Source organism: Tachyglossus aculeatus, chromosome 7, assembly GCF_015852505.1.
Source record: "Tachyglossus aculeatus isolate mTacAcu1 chromosome 7, mTacAcu1.pri, whole genome shotgun sequence".
NCBI classification, from domain to species: Eukaryota; Metazoa; Chordata; class Mammalia; order Monotremata; family Tachyglossidae; genus Tachyglossus; species Tachyglossus aculeatus.
The window spans coordinates 62,771,005-62,789,373 of NC_052072.1; the positions used below are offsets into that span (position 1 = coordinate 62,771,005).

Here is an 18,369-nt window from a genome sequence, read left to right on the forward strand (position 1 = left end):
CACACAGTAAGTGCTCAATAAATATGATTGAGTGAATGAATATATATCTCTATTAATAAGGAAGCATTATTAAATAGAATCACTATTTACAAAGGAGGAGAATGGCCTAGTGGAAAGCACACAGGTCTGGGAGTCGGGGACCTGGATTCTAATCCTGACTTCTCCACTTACTTGCAATGTCACCTTGGATAAGTCACTGAGTTTATCTGTGCCTCAGTTTCCTCATCTATTAAATGGGAAGTAAAGACTTGCTTTCCCTTCCCCTTACACAGCAAGCCCCATGTGAATCAGGGATTGTTTCTGATCCAGTTACATTGTACGTACCCCACTGTTTAATATGGCGCATAGCATATAGGAAGTGCTTAAGTACCACAATTATTTATTATAAAATAGTGCTTTATGATAGAACCTTAGACTGAGATCCCCATGTGGGACAGGGACTGTGTCTGACCTAATTAACTTGTACCTACCTTGGCACCTAGAACAGTGCTTGACACAAACACTTAAATACCATAAAAACCTTCCTCTTATCATCTCATTTTTTTAATCCAGAAAAGACTTCAAGCTTTTAAAATTATCCTTAAATATCTTTCCCACTGTCTGAATAACTTCAGAAGTATTTGAGTTGCTGAGAAGGGCTTGGAAGTAAAGAGGAGATGAAAGGGGGTGGTGGGAGAGAGAGAGATATGGCTTTCTGAAGTAAGAACAAAATAAATATTACTGCAGAATTCTAAGGTGGGTATCCTGAGATAGATTAGTGCAAAGACCTAATTGAAGTTCTCTGATGTTGGCCCAGTGACATATAATCCGACCATTTTTCACGTTATGATTTCCTACTGATCCACAAAGCTGCCAGTTTAAAAGTATTTCCCAAAGGCACTACACACTGACCTAGAGCTGGGTCTCCAATCTGTTAAAAAAAACACAGCCACCCACTCAAAACTCGAGAAACCCTGGAAAGAGCACAGGATTGAAAATCAGGAGATCCGAGTTCTAGTGTCAGCTCTGCCATTTGCTTGCTAGGTAACTTTGGCCAAGTCATTTAATTTCTGTGGGCCTAAATTTCCTTGACTTGAAATGGGTATAAAGTACCAATTTTTATTCCCTCTTACTCAGTGAGCCTGATGTGAGACAGGGACTAAGTCTGATCTATCTTTTATCTACTCCAGTGACTAGCGCAGTACACTAGTACATGGTAAGGTGCTTAATAAATACCATCCTCATTACCCACCCAAAGTCCCACCTTTACTACCTCAGCACATTTTTTCATTACTCCCCACAAGCAATCCAAAGGATGTCAACCTGCACAAGCCTGCTGTCAATTCAAGCGAGATTCCCCCATAGAGGTAGAACACAGGCCAAGCAGATAAGAAACAAGAAGTGAAGCATCATCAATCCCCCTCCAGGCCTGGTGCTTATCTTTTGGACCCTAGTATCCACTAGGAGATTTAGCCCTTATTGTATGGGCTGAAAGCCTTCGTACCTAGGCATACATCCCACTAAGGCAGGCCAAGAAGTTTTTATTATCATCATCAACTGACTTGCATGCTTAAGATGAACTTGCACTGAGCCTTCTTTTCAATTCCATTTGTTCGCACTCTCTATAATTTGTGAAATTCAATTATTTACAACAGGTCTCTACAGTGAGAATTATCATGTCTTACAATAACTATAATTTATGCTTTAAATTGCAATCAACTCATTAAGAATGCATTTAATTAGTTAACCCAAGTCTCCTATCTTTGAATTTGAAGGTATTTATAACCTAATGAGCTTTGGGTTACACTAATTAATGTGTGGGATCCATATAATCATGCTGTTGCATTACAGGAGCCATTTTCTACGCTGTAGTCAGCGTAAGGGTTGGCAAAATGGGACTGAAACGCCTCTGAGAAGTTCGTTTTTGACGGGAGTTACCTGGGTGAATTCCACATCATTCCACCAGACTCATCCTCTTGACTTGTCAAGGAGCGTGAGTGACAGAGCCTGGCTGGGGGTAGGTCCAATAGGATGGAATTAGATCTCAGGTTTTAGGCTGCAAATAAATCTACTTCTCAGGATTTTATGGATTTTTAATTCTGCTTCTTTATTTTCAAGAGCGGAACTCCTCCAGCATAGCTACCTTAACTCCTGAACTATAAATGCTGCATATGAGATCACCTTGGCAAATGTAGAACACTCAGATGAGAACCAACAGAGAGAGTCCCTACCTGGTAAAGGCCCCTCCCCAGCTCCTGCTCTAGAAGAGGACCCTCTTCTGATTCCCTGTCCCTCTCCTAGGGGACTGTTTAGAACAGGCCATCTGATCAACAACCATCTAATCACAAATGAAACCCTCTCCTAAAAATTCCACAAGGTCCTGCGCTGTGATACAGTCAATACCAAACTTTCATGGGTTCCCAGAGTCCTGTTTTGGTCCAGTGGTGATGTCCAAAATACCATATCAACTCCCCCTAAAAGAAATGGCATCAGAAAAAGCCCCTGGGAAGAGCTTATTCATTCAATCGTATTTATTGAGCGCTTACTGTGTGCAGAGCACTGTATTAAGTGCTTGGGAAGTACAAGTTGGCAGTATGTACAGACGGTCCCTACCCAGCAACAGGCTCACAGTTTAGAAGGGAGAGACAGACAACACAGCAAAACATGTGGACAGGTGTCAGGTCATCAGAATAAACAAAAATAAAGCTAGATGCACATAATTAACAAAATAAACAGAATAGTAAATATGCACAAGTAAAATAAATAGTGTAATAAATCTGTACAAACATATATACAGATGCTGTGGGGAAGGGAAGGAGGTAGGGCGGGGGGATGGGGAGGAGGAGAGAAAAAAGGGGGTTCAGTCTGGGAAGGCCTCCTGGAGGAGGTGAGCTCTCAGTAGGGCTTTGAAGGGAGGAAGAGAGCTAGCTTGGAGGATGTGCGGAGGCCAGGCCAGGGGGAGGACGTGGGCCAGGGGTCGACAGCGGGACAGGCGAGTTGCTTATATAACAAGCTTATGCTGAGATGCATTTTAGTTCTGGGTTGGAGAGTGGGACTGAGCATGGGGCTGACTCTGTGGTAACACTGCATTCCAGAGAAGTGTGAGAGCTACAGTTTGCCCAATGCTATCCCCTCCCCACGCACCCCCCGGGTCCTTCCATCCCATACCTCCTGGTGATAGATGTCCAGGATCCTCTCCAGTGACAGCTCCTCAAAGTAGAGTTTGTCACACTCGTCAAAGTCAGTGCTCACGGTCTCTGGATTGCAGTTCACCACCACGGTCTTCTTGCCCAGTTGGCGCAGTGTGCGGATGCTGGAGACAGCACACCAATCGAACTCCACACTGCTGCCTGCAGAGGCACAGAGAATGGCAAAAGACAGAGGGGAAGCATTGGGGTCAATGACACATCTCTCAAGGAACACTAGGAAGCAGTGCAACCTAATGGGAAGAGCACCAGTCTTGCTTGCCTGGTGCCCTTGGGCAAGACAACTTCTCAGTGCCTCAGTTTCCTCACCTTTAAAGTGAGGATTAAATACCTGTTCTTCCACCCCCTTAGACTGTGAGCCCCATGTGGGATAGAGACTGTTCTAAACTGATTCTCTAGTATCTTTCCCAGCAGTTAGTACAGTGCTTGGCACATGTTAGCATTTAGCAAATACCAGTTATTGTTATTAACCTTCAGTCTAGCAGAATGAAATTTCTCACAGAAGTGAAGGATGATGATCTCAACTCTCCCTGTGAGGTTTCCCTAGCCAGCAACCCTGTGGGAAATCCTGGATGGAAAATCAATCTTCCTTGTTCTCCCTTTGAAGCAGGGAGGCACTAGCCTCTAGAGAAGATGATTTTACATTTTGGAAAGTAGCTGCTTTCTGCAGGCCTCCTGTGCATCCTGACTCTTTGGGAGACAATGGTGTGGGAGGGGACACAGGGCAACAATGCCATGCTATCAACAGAACTAGAGAAGCAGCATGGCCTAGTGGATAGAGAATGGGCCTGGGAGTCCAAAGGGCCTGAGTTCTAATTCCAGCTCCACCACTTGTCAGCTGTGTGATGCTGGATAAGTCACTTCACTTCTCAGGGTCTCAGTTACCTCACCTGTAAAATGGAGATTAAAACTATAAGCCCTGTGGGACAGGTACTGCGTCCAACTCAATTTTCTTGTATCCACCCCAGAGTTTAGAACAGTGGGTGGCACATAGTAAGTGCTCAATAAATACCAGATTATCATTATTACTAATAATAGCAATAATTGGCTGTTTGTGCCCAGCCTATCTCAGGCCATACCCACAGGCAGTACCATGCACCCTTGTGTCTGTGTTGCAATGTACTGATTTAAAACTGAGCACTGGTGAAGTTGACACTTATCCCCAAGCCATTTAAATCTGTGAAGGAAGATCTTTGCAAATTAAAGATTATCCCTTTTCCTCCCAGGCCAAGAAGACAATTCAGCAAATAGAGACAATCCCTGCCCACAATGGGCTCACAGTCTAGAAAGGAGGAGGCAAACATCAAAACAAGTAAACAGACATCAGTAGCATCATTATAAACAGAATTAGATATATGCACATCATTAATAAAAATAAATAGAACAAAATTATAATTATAAATATGTACATATATACACAAGTGCTGTGGGGTGGGAGTGCTTGAGTAAAGAGAGCGGGTCGGGGCAATGGGGAGGGGAAGCAGAGAAAAAGGGGGCTTCGTCTGGGCAGGTCTCCTGGAGGAGGTGAGCTTTCAGTAGGGCTTTGAAAGGTAGAAGTGTGCTAGTTTGGAGGATTTGAGGAAGGAGGGTATTCCAGACCAGAGGTAGGACGTGGGCCAGAGGTCGACAGGGGGACAGGTAAGAACAAGGCACAGTGAGAAGGTTAGCACCAGAGGAGCAGAATGTGAGGGCTAGGACGTAGAAGGAAAGAAGGGAGGTGAGGTAAGAAGGGGCACGGTGATGGAGAGCTTTGAAGTCAATAGTGAGGAGTTTTTGTGAGGAGTGAGGAGAAGCAATGCTTAGGGCACTTTTGCTAGAAGAGACATGTATTCATTTCTGATAAGGCTAGGAAATGCTGCTCAATCATGCAAAGGTTCATATCGGAGAAGCATCCTAACTGAAGAGAAAATATGGATGGTGAGGATGTTCGGAGTCCTGAAGGACTAATCATGGTCTTTTTAAGAAATATCCAATAGTAAACCAGTTTCCAAGAAGGAAGCCATCTGGTTTAAACCGGTTGTAGGAGAAGCCTATGTAGGACACACCTGTCTGTGCACTTTCATTGTTCAATGGAACATTTTCAGAGCAGCAAAATACACTATTTAGGATCATGAAAAAATGGAAAATATACAATACTGAATTAGCTAGAGAAAAAAGGTTATTTCCTCCCTTAAAAAACAGCACTCCATATAAAGTATGAATGTCAAAGCCTTAATTAGCCATTCACTTATTCAATTCATTCAATCATTTACTGAACATTTATTGTGTGCAGAGCACTGTACTAAGCACTTGGAAAGTACGATTCAGTAATAAAGAGAGACAATCCCTGCCCACACCATGCTTACAGTCTAGAAGGGAGACAGACATCAAAACAAGTAAACAGGCATCAATATAAATAGAATTATAGATAGGTACATATATACATAAGTGCTGTGGGGCAGGGAGGGCAGGGAGAGCTGAGGAAAAGTGTGGCTTAGTCTGGGAAGACCTCTTGGAGGAAGTGAGCTTTCAGTAGGGTTTTGAAGCAGGGAAGAGTGATTGGTGCATTTGAGAAAGGAGGGCATTCCACATACAATCATCTTCTCCAAGAGGCCTTCCCTGATTAAGCCCTTATTTCCTTCTCTCCCACTCCCAACTGCATTGCTATTGCAACCCTTGGTTCCTCAGCTTCACAGCACTTATAAATTATCCCTAATTTATTTATATTAATGTCTGTCTCCCCCTCTATACTGTAAGTAAACTCCTTGTGGGAAGGGAACATGTCTACCACTTCTTCCGTACTGTACTCTCCCAATCACCTAATACCATGTTCTGCAAACAGTACGTGCTCAGTAAATACAATTGATTGATTGATTGATTGAATGGCCTTCTAATAGCATGTGCCTTTGTATTGTCACACATGAGAAAGGCTCTGGCAGACCCATGCTGGATAATAGCATTTTGCTTCAGGAAGAATCCTGTGGGAACCACAGAGGTATATGTGGAAAATGGAGGGGGAGACCGAGGGACAGAAGTGGAGACAGTTAAAATTTCACTCTCCCTCAATGTTTAAAAGACAAAACTATGTCATTCTTCCTGATGCCAATGGTTAGGAGAAAGTGTATTTTTGACAGACAAAATAGAGACATCCATCCCCACAGTGAAACCATTTCACACTCCAACAGTTTTCTTTGTAAGGGCAACAACTCTGGATATTCATTTCCCACTAGAATGCGACCTCCTTGTGGTCAGAGAACATTTCTCTCAACTTTACTGCATTGTTCTCTACCAAGCATTCAGTCAAGTGCTTGGCCCAGAGTAAGCGCTTGATAACTGTTGACTGCTTTACCTAACAAGGGGTGAAAAAATAACCAAGTTTCTGTTCTAAATTACATATCACAGAATTCCAGCCAAAAATTTGTTAAGGAGACCCTACTCGCTCCTTTGGGTGGGGTCTGGATTGAGCCTGGATGGAGAATTTGTGGTTAGAGGGCAGAGCTGAATAAGAAAGAAAGCCAGAGGCCATGAAGATACCCTTTCTGAGAAGAGCTCCTGCCAAACCCCTGTTTGATGATGACAGAGAAGGATAAAACATACCTATATGGTATGGTCCACAGCCCAGTACCATCATTCCGTGGTCATCAAAATTTATATCATGCTCCTAAAAAGAAGAGAAGCTTTATGAAACTAGTGTACCATCGCTTAGTGAAAAGATCTCAGGCCACGGAGTCAGAGGACATTGTTCTAATCCCAACTCTGCCACTTACCTGCTGTGTGACTTTAGACAAGTCACTTTAAGTTACCTGTGCTTCAGTTTTCTCATCTATAAATGAGGATTCAATACCTTTTCTCCCACCCCATTAGACTGTGAGCTGCATGTGGGACAGGGACTGTGTCCAATCTAATCATTTTGCATCTACCCCAGAACTTAATTCAGGGCTTGGCACATAATAAACAATTAAATACTATTATTATTTTATTATTATTATTATTACAACCAGAGATGTGCATGAAATTTTGAAGAAATTCCTTGTGAGTCTGTTGGTGCAAAGGGAAACACTCAATCCTCTCTCATGTTGTCTTCTAGACTGTGAGCCTGTTGTTGGGTAAGGACCATCTCTATATGTTGCCAGTTTGTACTTCCCAAGCGCTTAGTACAGTGCTCTGCACACAGTAAGTGCTCAATAAATACGATTGAATGAATGAATGAATGCTGTCCTGGTTGGAGTTTAAGCTGTAAATTGATTAAGTTGCCAGAATGACTGCAGCAGAGCTGGACTTCATTTTCAAACAGATTCTGCACATAGGTGCTGAATAAAGAACATGGATTGATCATTTGATTGATGATAAGACTTCAAAGCAGAGAGCTAGTTTGGAGAGAAGTGTCAGTGAAAACAGTCCAGCACTGATAGACTGAGCATTTCCACTGAAATGCTGCTCACAAGAACCTTTGACTCCCCATCTTGTATCTTAGTGACCAGAACTGTTGTCACTTAGCTCATTCCCTTCACAAGTAAAGCTGCCCTGAGGTGCTTTTTGCAGGAGAATCTGGGTGAAATTTAAGCCTCTGTTCTGATCCTGCCCAGGGGAGGGAGGTGACAGGTAATGACTCTATTAATAATAATAATGGTATTTGTTAAGTGCTTACTCTGTGCCAAGTAATTATTTGACCCCACTAGAGATCAGTGCATCTGGGTCCAGGGTTCTGTTTGCAAAGCCTGTATTTGTGTGGCCAGGGCCTGATGGACATTTTCACTTGCAGTTTAGGATCTCACATTTAGATAGCTCCCCATCTTCAAAGTCTACTAAAATGTCATCTCCTCCAGGAAGCCTTCCCCAACTAATCTCTCATCCCCATCCCATTATTTTCCCACGCACTTTCCCACCCATGCTCTTGAGTCCTCACCCCCTGAGCATTTACACACCCTTACCCTCTCTCCACCACAGCCCTCATGTACTCTGTTGCTTCCTCTACCTAGAAATTATTTTACTAGCTTTGCCTTTAAGCTCTTTAAGGGCAGGGATCAGCATGCATGGCATAGTGGATAGAGCATGAGACGAAGTCAGAAGGTCATGGGTTCCAATCTCAGCTCGGTCACTTGTCTGCTGTGTGATCTTAGGCACGTCATTTCACTTCTCTGTGCCTCAGTTACCTCATCTGTAAAATGGGGAAAAAGACTGGGACCCCCAGAGAAGCAGCATGGCATAGTGGCAAGAACAAGGGCTTGGGAGTCAGAGAACATGGTTTCTAATCACGGCTCCAGCACTTGTCTGCTGTGTGAACTTGGGCAAGCCACTTAACTTCTCTGTGCCTCAGTTACCTCATCTGTAAAATGGGGATTAAGACTGAGGCCCATGTGGGATAGCCTGATTACCTTGTATCTACCCCAGCGCTTAGAACAGTGCTTGGCACATAGTAAGCACTTAACAAACACCATAATCATCATCATCATGTGGGACAAGGACTGGGTCCAACCTTATTTGCTTGTACCCACCCCAGTGTTTAGAACAGTGCCTGGCACATAGTAAGTGCTTAATACCATAATTATTATTATTATTATATCTATTAACTCGAATGCCCTCTCCATTTAGAATAGTGCTCTGCACAGAGTATACACATTAAATACTATTTATTGATTGATCTGAGGGTCCATCACCCCAAACTGTTCACTGCCCAAACCCCTTCAACACCTAAGTCAGCCATATGGGCCATACCCACCTGACCGTTGTAAGTGACGTAGAGGTAGTTGGTTACAGATGGGTACTCAGCTGCTAAGGTGTCAATCTGAAAAGATAGAGAAGACATGCAATCAACACATTTGGTTCTTTCCTGCTTCAGACTTTTCTCTTTCAAATACTACCCATCGATGTCTCTGTAGTGTTTCCACCTTGTCTCCATAAAAATGGAAACAGGTGGCTGACACCCACTGCTTTCCATATCAGGAGGAGATGGATAAAAATCATACTGATAATTCCTTCATCACTAAACACTCAGACCAACACACATTTGAATTCACAATGATATCGTAACTGGTATATCAGAGCCATGAGGTCAGCGTGGCTCAGTGGAAAGAACTCGGGCTTTGGAGTCAGAGGTCATGGGTTCAAATCCCAGCTCTGCCAATTGTCAGCTGTGCGACTTTGGGCAAGTCACTTAACTTCTCTGTGCCTCAGTTACCTCATCTGTAAAATGGGGACTAAGACTGTGAGCCCCCCGTGGGACAACCTGATCACCTTGTAATCTCTCCAGCGCTTAGTACAGTGCTTTGCACATAGTAAGCACTTAATAAATGCCATTATTATTATTATTATTATTGCAAGCAGACCACCAGTATTGGTCCAAGCTGTCACAGAAATATGAGGAGTAGCAGCATGTCAAGGCCAAGTCAAATGACTCAAATCAATGGTTCACCAACCAGACTCATCTCCTCTGCCTAAAGCAGGATGAGTGGATGTAAATCTTCAATGAGGCCTCCATTTGGAGGCTACAATATGGAGACTGAATAGAATGAAGAGAGTAGGACAGGTGGGTGTGTCATACACATAGGCAGAGTGCAGCTTTCTACTTGAGGAGGACACTATTACCTTGTCCTATCCATCCTTAAAAATGTCCCTGAAGAGACCAGTGCGGGACAAACAATTCATCTTTCCCTGTATGCACGAAAAAGTCACTCATGGATGTGCCGACGTGGGATGTGCTGTTTTTGAATCAACCTCGATATCCTGATTTTGATGCTGAAACTTGTGCTTGAGAATAATCTCTCCTCTGATAGCCACACACTAGGCTGGTCTGTCTGCTACTGAAACAGGCTCCTGTCTAGTTAGTGGCTGTGCACCTCAGTGAGCACTCAATAAAATACCACTGACTGACTGATTGGATGGGATATATTTTGTGGCATCTCTAAGAAAATCACAACCCAAACTGTCCCCTGATCAGCTTGTAGTTTGGATAGGTCTTTGTCATCAGATCCAGGGACTTTTCTACTTTCCATGGTTTAGATGCTTTGATGAGCCTCAACTTTCATGGTGGATCATCAGGCTCAGAAGGTCCCTGGAGCCTTATTGCCATTTCTGCAGGAGGAAGGAATGATGAGAGTGGAGCCGTCTTTAACATACAGTTCCCTCAACGATGAGTCAAAGTCCTCGATTTCATGACCATCGACAGATCCCTGGATTTCTTCAGCCCTTCACTGGTCATGTCACTGTTCTTGATCTTATGCCTGTGTTATGATTAACCTAACCTGACAGCATTATAGGAATCTTTTAAATATAAACATCTCCACAGCCTGACAACAAAGGTCCTGTGCAGTGGTTACAATATCTTAGGAGCAATTGTCTCCCACAACTATGACAACCAATACCAAAAATTCTCCAAGGAATGGAAGACTTGAAATAAAAGCATTGCCACATTAAAGGCTACTACTACCTAACCTAGCTGTTTCTTGCATGTGAAAACACTGTGAACTGCACTTTTCATTAAGAATAGAGTGTTTTGTTGAGAAAAGCAGAGTCACAAACACTGGACATTTTCCACATTGGTTCAGCATGGTTCTACCATTGTTTCAACCTGGAAAACCTGGACATGTGTGGCCTAGGGGAAAGACCAAGGGCTAGGTGGTCAGGAGACCCGAGTTCTAATACTAGCCTTGCCACTAACCTGCTGTATCACTTAACTTCTCTGGGCCTCATTTAATCATTTGTACAATGGTGATTCAGTACCTGTTCTCCCTCCTACTTAGACTATGAGCCCCATGTGAGCCAGGGATTGTGTCCAACCTAATCATATTGTATCTATGCCAGTGGTTAGCACATAGTATGTGCTTAACAAATACCATCATTATTATCAGGGAATTCTGGGAAAAACAGGATATTGAGACTATTGCTTTCATTGTTAGAGAAGCAGCGTGGCTCAGTGGAAAGAGCCCGGGCTTTGGAATCAGAGGTCATGGGTTCGAATCCCGACTCCGCCACATGTCAGCTGTGTGATCTTGGGCAAGTCACAACTTCTCTGGGCCTCAGTTACCTCATCTATAAAATGGGGATTAAGACTGTGAGCCCCACGCGGGACAACCTGATCACCCTGTATCCTCCCCAGCGCTTAGAACAGTGGTTTGCACACAGTAAGAGCTTAACAAATGCCAATTATTATTATTAATTATTATTATTCCATAAGACTCTGGGATTCTATGCTTTACCTGTTTGACCCAAGGGTGAACATTCTTCTTCAGCCTCAGCTCCCGGGTTTGGGCCTCTGTCAAACCAAGGCATTTTGCAATCTGTTTATCCGAGAACCCAATCTCCTTTGCTTTCTTCAGGGTTTCCTCTGGGATGGACTCACTGGAATTGAAAACAAATAAAAACACTCAGAGTTAAGACTGAGCTGGCACTTAATAAGCACTTAATAATTACTATTACCATCATAATTCCTATTATTGAGGTACACTGCCACAGGCCAGAGAGCCATGTCAAGTCATGGTCACAATTCTGCCAAGGATGGCCAATGTGTTCAAGAAAACCAGGGCTGCTTCCAGGACCCTGTATATAACCAACTCCACCCTGTGAAATTTTCAACCCTTCAAATTGTCAGAAAACCCACCAGGCCTCCTTAAATCTGTACATATTTTAGAGTCAAATGTCAAGATGTGTGTTAAATACTTTAAACGATTTCAATTAATCCTTCAGACTGCATTCTCACTTCAATTGATGTTCTTATCCCTCCTACTACAACCCAGCCCGCACATTTAACTCCTCTGACACCAGCCTTCCCACTGTACTTCGGTCTCATCTATCTCGCCACTAGCTCCTTATCCACATCCTCCCTCTGCTCTGGAAGTCCCTCCTCCATGTCCAACAGACCACCATTCTCCCCACCTTCAGAAGCTTACTAAAATCACATCTTCTCCAAAAGGTAAGCTCTCATGTCCCCTACTCCCTCTGTGTCACCCTATCCACTTGAATCTGTACGCTTTAGTGCTACATATTCATTCCACATAACGTCTGTACATAGCTGTAATTTATTTTAACATCTGTCCTCCTCCCTGCTAGACTGTTAGCTCTCCCATCCCTTCTGTGTCACCCTGATTTGCTCCCTTTGTTCATCCCCCCTTCCAGCCCCACGGCACTTATGTACATATCTGTAATTTATTGATATTAATGTCTGTGTCCCCCTCTCAACTGTAAACATTGTGTCTGGGAATGTGTCTGTATATTTTTTTTTTTTTGTATTCTCCCAGGAACTTAGTACAATGCTCTGCACACAGTAAGTGCCCAAACAATGCAATCAAATGAATGACTGAATGAGTGAACTATCCCCAACTGCTGCCCCCAGTCCTTTACCACTGGCCCTAACGTGTCCCCCGCAACATAGCTCTTGGAAAAGGAGGAGATGGTGGGAAAGAACACCAAAGAAAGTTGAGAGACTGTGAGACATAAGGAAGGAGGAGCCAGGGACATAGAATGGAGGATGGTTGGCATTCTCATTTTGGGCAAAGCATTGGTCTGGAATCTGGACTTTCAGAGAGCAGTCATCCTGACTGGAAGGGTAAAATACATAGTACATCGTATGGGTGTAGGAGTGAGGATAAAAGTGCCACTGGAAGGAGAGAAAGATGATCAGAAGAAGGGGAATCAGGCTAAGAGCACTGCATATTAGGAACTTGCCTTTGAACTCCATTTCAGAAATCCGTGTGACCCAGGATCCTGGCATTTTACTCATTTGATACAGATTCATTCCAACTCATACAACCTGATCCATTCTCATACTGGTTTGTGGAGGAGAAAATTTTGGTTCTCCCTCTGAAATCTGTCACTTCTTTCGATCCATTAATCTATGGCATTTATTGAGTGCTTGCTGTGTGCAGAGCAATGAACTAAGCACTTGGGAGAGTACAACAGAATTCTACTAACTTCTGGTGTCTCAGAGTACTCCAGCTTCATCTCCTGGTACATTTTCTGTTCCTCTCCTGAGCCTAATTCCTGCCTTTTCTAACCTCTAATATGTGTCTATTGGAGGATTTCATCCCTCTTTGCAGGTTCCCATTCACATTATTTCCTGAACTTTCCTTTTCTGGCCCATGTCCTTGCACATCAATCTACATCCCTCACCTTCTAGCTCTAATTCAGCACTTTTTTCAGGGATTCAGTTTCCACCTTCATTGCCAAGAGCATGTTTGCCAGCCCAATCAATCCATTTTTTATGTGCAAGCAAGTGTTGAAATTTGAAGGTAGAAATGCTTAACAAACAAGCTCTTATTTCCTGGAGCTGTTGAATGATGTTCTCAGTGTTTTTGTACCTTTTTCCTGAATTTTGCTGACTGCTGCAAAAGTCATATTGAAGTGAAATTATTAGGGAAAAGGTGCACTTTTGTTCTCTATTCTGACTTTCACTTTAAGTAGAGAAGCAGCATCGCCCAGTGGAAAGAGTAAGGGGCTGGGATTCAGAGGACCTGAGTTCTAATCCCTGAAATGATACTTGCCTCTCTGTGACTGTGGATAAATTACTTCACTTTTCTGCACCTCAGTTTCCTCATCCGTAAAATGGGAATTCAATACCTGTTCTCCTTTCCCATTAAACTGTGAGCCCCATGTGAGAAAGGAACTATGTCTAAGCTGATGAACTTTTATCTACCCCAGTGCTTAGCACACTGTTTGGCACATAGTACTTGCTTAATAAATACTATGGGTTTGGGAGTCAGAGGTCATGGTTTCTAATCCCGGCTCCTCCACTTGTCAGCTGTGTGACTTTGGGCAAGTCACTTCACTTCTCCGAGCCTCAGTTACCTCATCTTTAAAGTGGATTTAGACTGTGAGCCCCACGTAGGACAACCTGATCACCTTGTATCCCCCCCCAGCACTTAGAACAGTGCTTCGCACATCGTAAGCGCTTAACAAATACCATCATTAAGTGCTTAGTACAGTGCTCTGCACACAGTAAGCACTCAAATATGACTGAATGCATAATAATAATGATAATGAATTGCAAGACTGGGGAGCTGCCTTGTTGGGGAAATTATCTAAAAAAAAAAAATCACTCAGATTTGGGAAGCAGTTTGGCCTAGTGGAAAGAGCACAGTTCTGGCAGCCAGAAGGCCAGACTCCTAAACTCCGCTCTCCCTCTTGTCTACTGTGTTACCCTGGGCAAGTCACGTAATTTCTTTAGGCCTCAGTTTCCTCATATGTAAAATGAGCATTAAATCCTACCCCCTCATTCAATCCACATATCCATTCTGTCACCAAATCCTTTTCAACCTCCACAGCATCACTGAAATCCACAGTTTCCTCTCCAAATTGCTACTTTGTTAATTCAAGCATTTAGCCTATCCCACCTTGATTACTGCATCAGTCTCCTTGCTAACCTCTCTCCCTCCTGTCTCTCCCCACTTCACTCTGCTCCCTGGATCATTTTTTTTACAAATCTGTTCAATTCATGTTTCCCTACCTCTCAACAACTTCCAGTGGCTGCCCATCCACCTCCACAAAGAGAAATTCCTTACCATCAGCTTTAAAGCACTCCATTACCTTGCCCCCTACCTTACCTCCCTAATTCCTACTACGACTCAATCTGCACACTTGGCTCCTCTAATAACAAGTGTACCTTGATCTCATCTATGTCATCGCTGACCTCTCACCCTCATCCTGCCTCTGGCCTGAAATGCCTTTCTTCTTCATATCTGACAAATGATCATTTTCCCCACCTCCAAAACCTTATTAAAAACACAACTCCTCCAAGAGGCTTTACCTAATTATACTCTCATTTCCTCTTCTCCCACTCTCTTCTGCATCACCCTCACACTTGGATTTGAACCCTTTATTCAGCCCTCCCTCCTCCCCACAGCATTTAGGTACATAGCCATAATTTATTCATACTGATGTCTGTCTCCCCTTCTAGGCTGTAAGCTTATTGTAGGCAGGGAATGTGGCTATCAACTCCATTATTGTACTCTCCCGAGCATTTAGTACAATGCTTTGCACACTTTAAGTGCTCAATGAATACAACTGATTGGTTACAAATTGAGAAGAGTAACTATAAGGAAGCAGAGGGCTGAAGAAACCCCCTCTCCACCCCTGGGTAGCCAGATAAATAGGTTTACCTAGTTCAGAGGTTATATCAGAAAGAAAAGGCAGAGTGAGGCCATTGCTTTCAAGCCCCACTTCTGCCTCTGATCAATTTTCATTGGCCCAAGACAATTTCTATTCGGCCCTTGGCTCTGAGCCCAATGTTTGCTTTCACCGTGGAGTAACATGTTGTTTTTCACTTTTATTCCCTTCCCAGATACCAGACAGAAGGCAAATGAAAACAGAAATCTCAGTGGAGGGCAGGGTAGACAGAAGCACCTGGGCAGCCTTTAGCTCATCAGTTAGCCATGTGACAGCTACTCACTAAGGACGTTTTGCCTTTTGCCTGCAGTGGTGGGAGAAACTAAGAACCTCCCCTTTCCCATAATGTTTAACTTCCATTCCTTACTGTTGACTAGTAACTGGTGTCTTGTTTTTCTTATACTTTTACTGTTGAGCCCTATCTATTTAGTCCAGCAGCGTGGCTCAGTGGAAAGAGCCCGGGCTTTGGAGTCAGAGGTCATGGGTTCGAATTCCGGCTCTGCCACATGTCTGCTGTGTGACCTTGGGCAAGTCACTTAACTTCTCTGAGCCTCAGTTACCTCATCTGTAAAATGAGGATTAAGACTGTGAGCCCCACGGGGGACAACTTGATCCCATTGTATCCCCCCAGCGCTTAGAACAGTGCTTTGCACATAGTAAGCACTTAACAAATGCCACCATTATTATTATTATTATCTGCCGCTTGCCTGCTGTGGAACCTTGGGCAAGTCATTTGATTACTCTCTGCCTCAATTTCCTCATCCATAAAATGGGGATTAAATAACAGCTCTCCCTCCTTCTTAGGCTTTGAGCCCCATGTGGAACAGAGGTAGTGTCTACCTCTAATCTACTTAAGATGTATCTACCTTGGTGCTCAGCACAGTGCTTGGTACAAAGGAAGTGCTTAATAAATATGATCATTACTACTATTAATTATACATGTGTCCACCCCAATTTTACCTGTAAGCCCCTTGTGGACTAGGAACCTGTGTTAATTGAGTTTCTTGTAATTATCCTAACACTTTGTACAGAAAATAAATATTAACAATAATAATTCTCCATACTGGTTAACCTAGTTTCCAATGTGGACTACATTTTAGAAATGTTTAGTTGTTTCTAGGACAGAATGGATTAGACTGACCCACCCAGAGTCCTTGCTGCAGTTTGGATATCACAGGACACAGCTCTAAGAACAGAATTCAAGACAGCATTTCTTCCCTCAGTAGCAGGTATGCACTACAATCAATGGTACTTATTGAGCACTTAGTATGGGCAGAGCACTGTAATAAGCACTTGTGAGACGGCACAAAACAATAGAATTAACAGACACCTTCCTTGCTCATAGTGATAAGGGCAAAAGCAGTTCTTACCCATTATTTTTTCTATAATAATAATAATGGTATTCGTTAAGTGCTTACTATGTGCCAAGCACTGTTCTAAGTGCTGGAGGAGATACAGGGTAATCAGGTTGTCCCATGTGGGTGTCTCAGTCTTAATCCTCATTTTACAGATGAGGTAACTCAGGCATAGTGAAGTTAAGTGACTTGCCCAAAGTCACACAGCTGACAAGTGATGGAGCCAGAATTAGAACCCACAACCTCTGACTCCCAAGCCCATGCTCTTTCCCCTGAGCCCATGCTACTTCTATTTTCTACCAAAATAGATGTTGACTCTGACCCATTGCAGCAATTACTGGAGGCAGAGACAAGCTTCATTCACCTCTTACATTCCCTGCAGCTCATGAGTGAGGGCACCTCCTCAATAGAATGTCCTGTCTCTTTCTTTCTGTCTCTCTCTCTTTTCCTCCTCTCCCTCTTTCTTCTCTCCATTTCATCTCTCTCTCTGCTCTCCCTCTACCATCTCTCCCACCTCTGAAAATCAAACGGCTGGCTATCATTTGATTATTGACAAAGAAAACTGCCTTCATTTCAGCATGTTACAATTCAATTTCATTTTGGATGTTATTAAAATAAAAAAAAGATGCATTCAGAAATGACTCAGCCTTGGGCCGGCGACTTAGCTAAGGTTAAAACTTAGTAGTCTAACACTTTATGAATGATCTTGCACAAGTGGAGAACTAATCTACTGTTAATGGAGAATCAAATCCTTAATCTCTGCCATGCCATTTTGGGAAACCCAATATTTGGCTGGCAAAATAGTTAAACAAATGCTCAACAGAGGCAGGAGCTGCTTGGTAAAACAAGCATCTAGTTTTCACGTTAACTTTGGGAGAAATTAAATATTTTTAAAAATAAAATACTAAAACAATCATCACAGAAACAGAAGCAAATGTTCATCTTCTGTTCTAAAGTGAAATCATAACTTGAAGTGCAATATTAATTTATTTATAGATCAGACTTTACAGCAGATAAAATTACTATATCAAAGTGGGAGTGTGGTCAATTAAGTGGATTAAAAATGTGTACACTGGATGAAAATAAGTATATTATCTATTCATCCAGCCTCCCTCATCTTCCACAGTTGTCTGTATATTGATTTATACATCTATTTGCACACATGGGAATATGTGTTATACATAGTGTGTGAACATATCTAAATATGCATGGATCTGGCCTTCATTTAAGAAATGATGTTACTGATGATGAGGGCTAATGCCTGGGATCAACACTCTCTTTCACATTATCATCTAGAAAAGATAGTTCCTTCCTCTCTGTCCCATAAAGGGCCTTTCCTGTCTTCAAGGCCACCACTTGGGACACTGATCTTTGTGAAGTTTATGTTTGTTTGCTCCAGGGTGCTGGCCTAACTGATGCAAAAATGACTAATACTAAAGAGAAGGAAAAATTCTGTGAGGTTTGGTTAAACTCATCATATCAGCTCTATCACTGGGTGGGGGAAGGGAGATAGTGTTACAAAAGAGGTAAAAAAATTAGTTATCAGAACTCATGGCTACAGTAAATCAAATAACAAAGGGCTATCTTTACTCACCTGATTTGCCATCACCTCACAATCACAAACATTAGCATCCACCACCCATCAAAGATATAGTGTATGTGCACCATGTCTAAACAACAGCATTTAACAGACTTATCTTCTGACAGAGTAGCTTCAAAGCTATTCAGAGGGATGCAGCAGTGTGAGAGGCCAC

General features: G+C 42.9%; 1 protein-coding gene across 1 annotated transcript in view; it reads right to left on the reverse strand.

Annotated features, from left to right (window-relative positions):
* CPS1 (carbamoyl-phosphate synthase 1) overlaps window positions 1–18,369 on the reverse strand; it is a 154,615-nt gene that overhangs the window by 36,767 nt on the left and 99,479 nt on the right. Inside the window, exons 22-25 of the mRNA XM_038748821.1 lie at window positions 11,360–11,501; window positions 8,884–8,949; window positions 6,762–6,825; window positions 3,148–3,329 (exon numbers count right to left, since the gene is read on the reverse strand). Coding sequence (XP_038604749.1) covers window positions 3,148–3,329; window positions 6,762–6,825; window positions 8,884–8,949; window positions 11,360–11,501 — 454 coding nt within the window. The remainder of the gene's footprint in view (window positions 1–3,147; window positions 3,330–6,761; window positions 6,826–8,883; window positions 8,950–11,359; window positions 11,502–18,369) is intronic.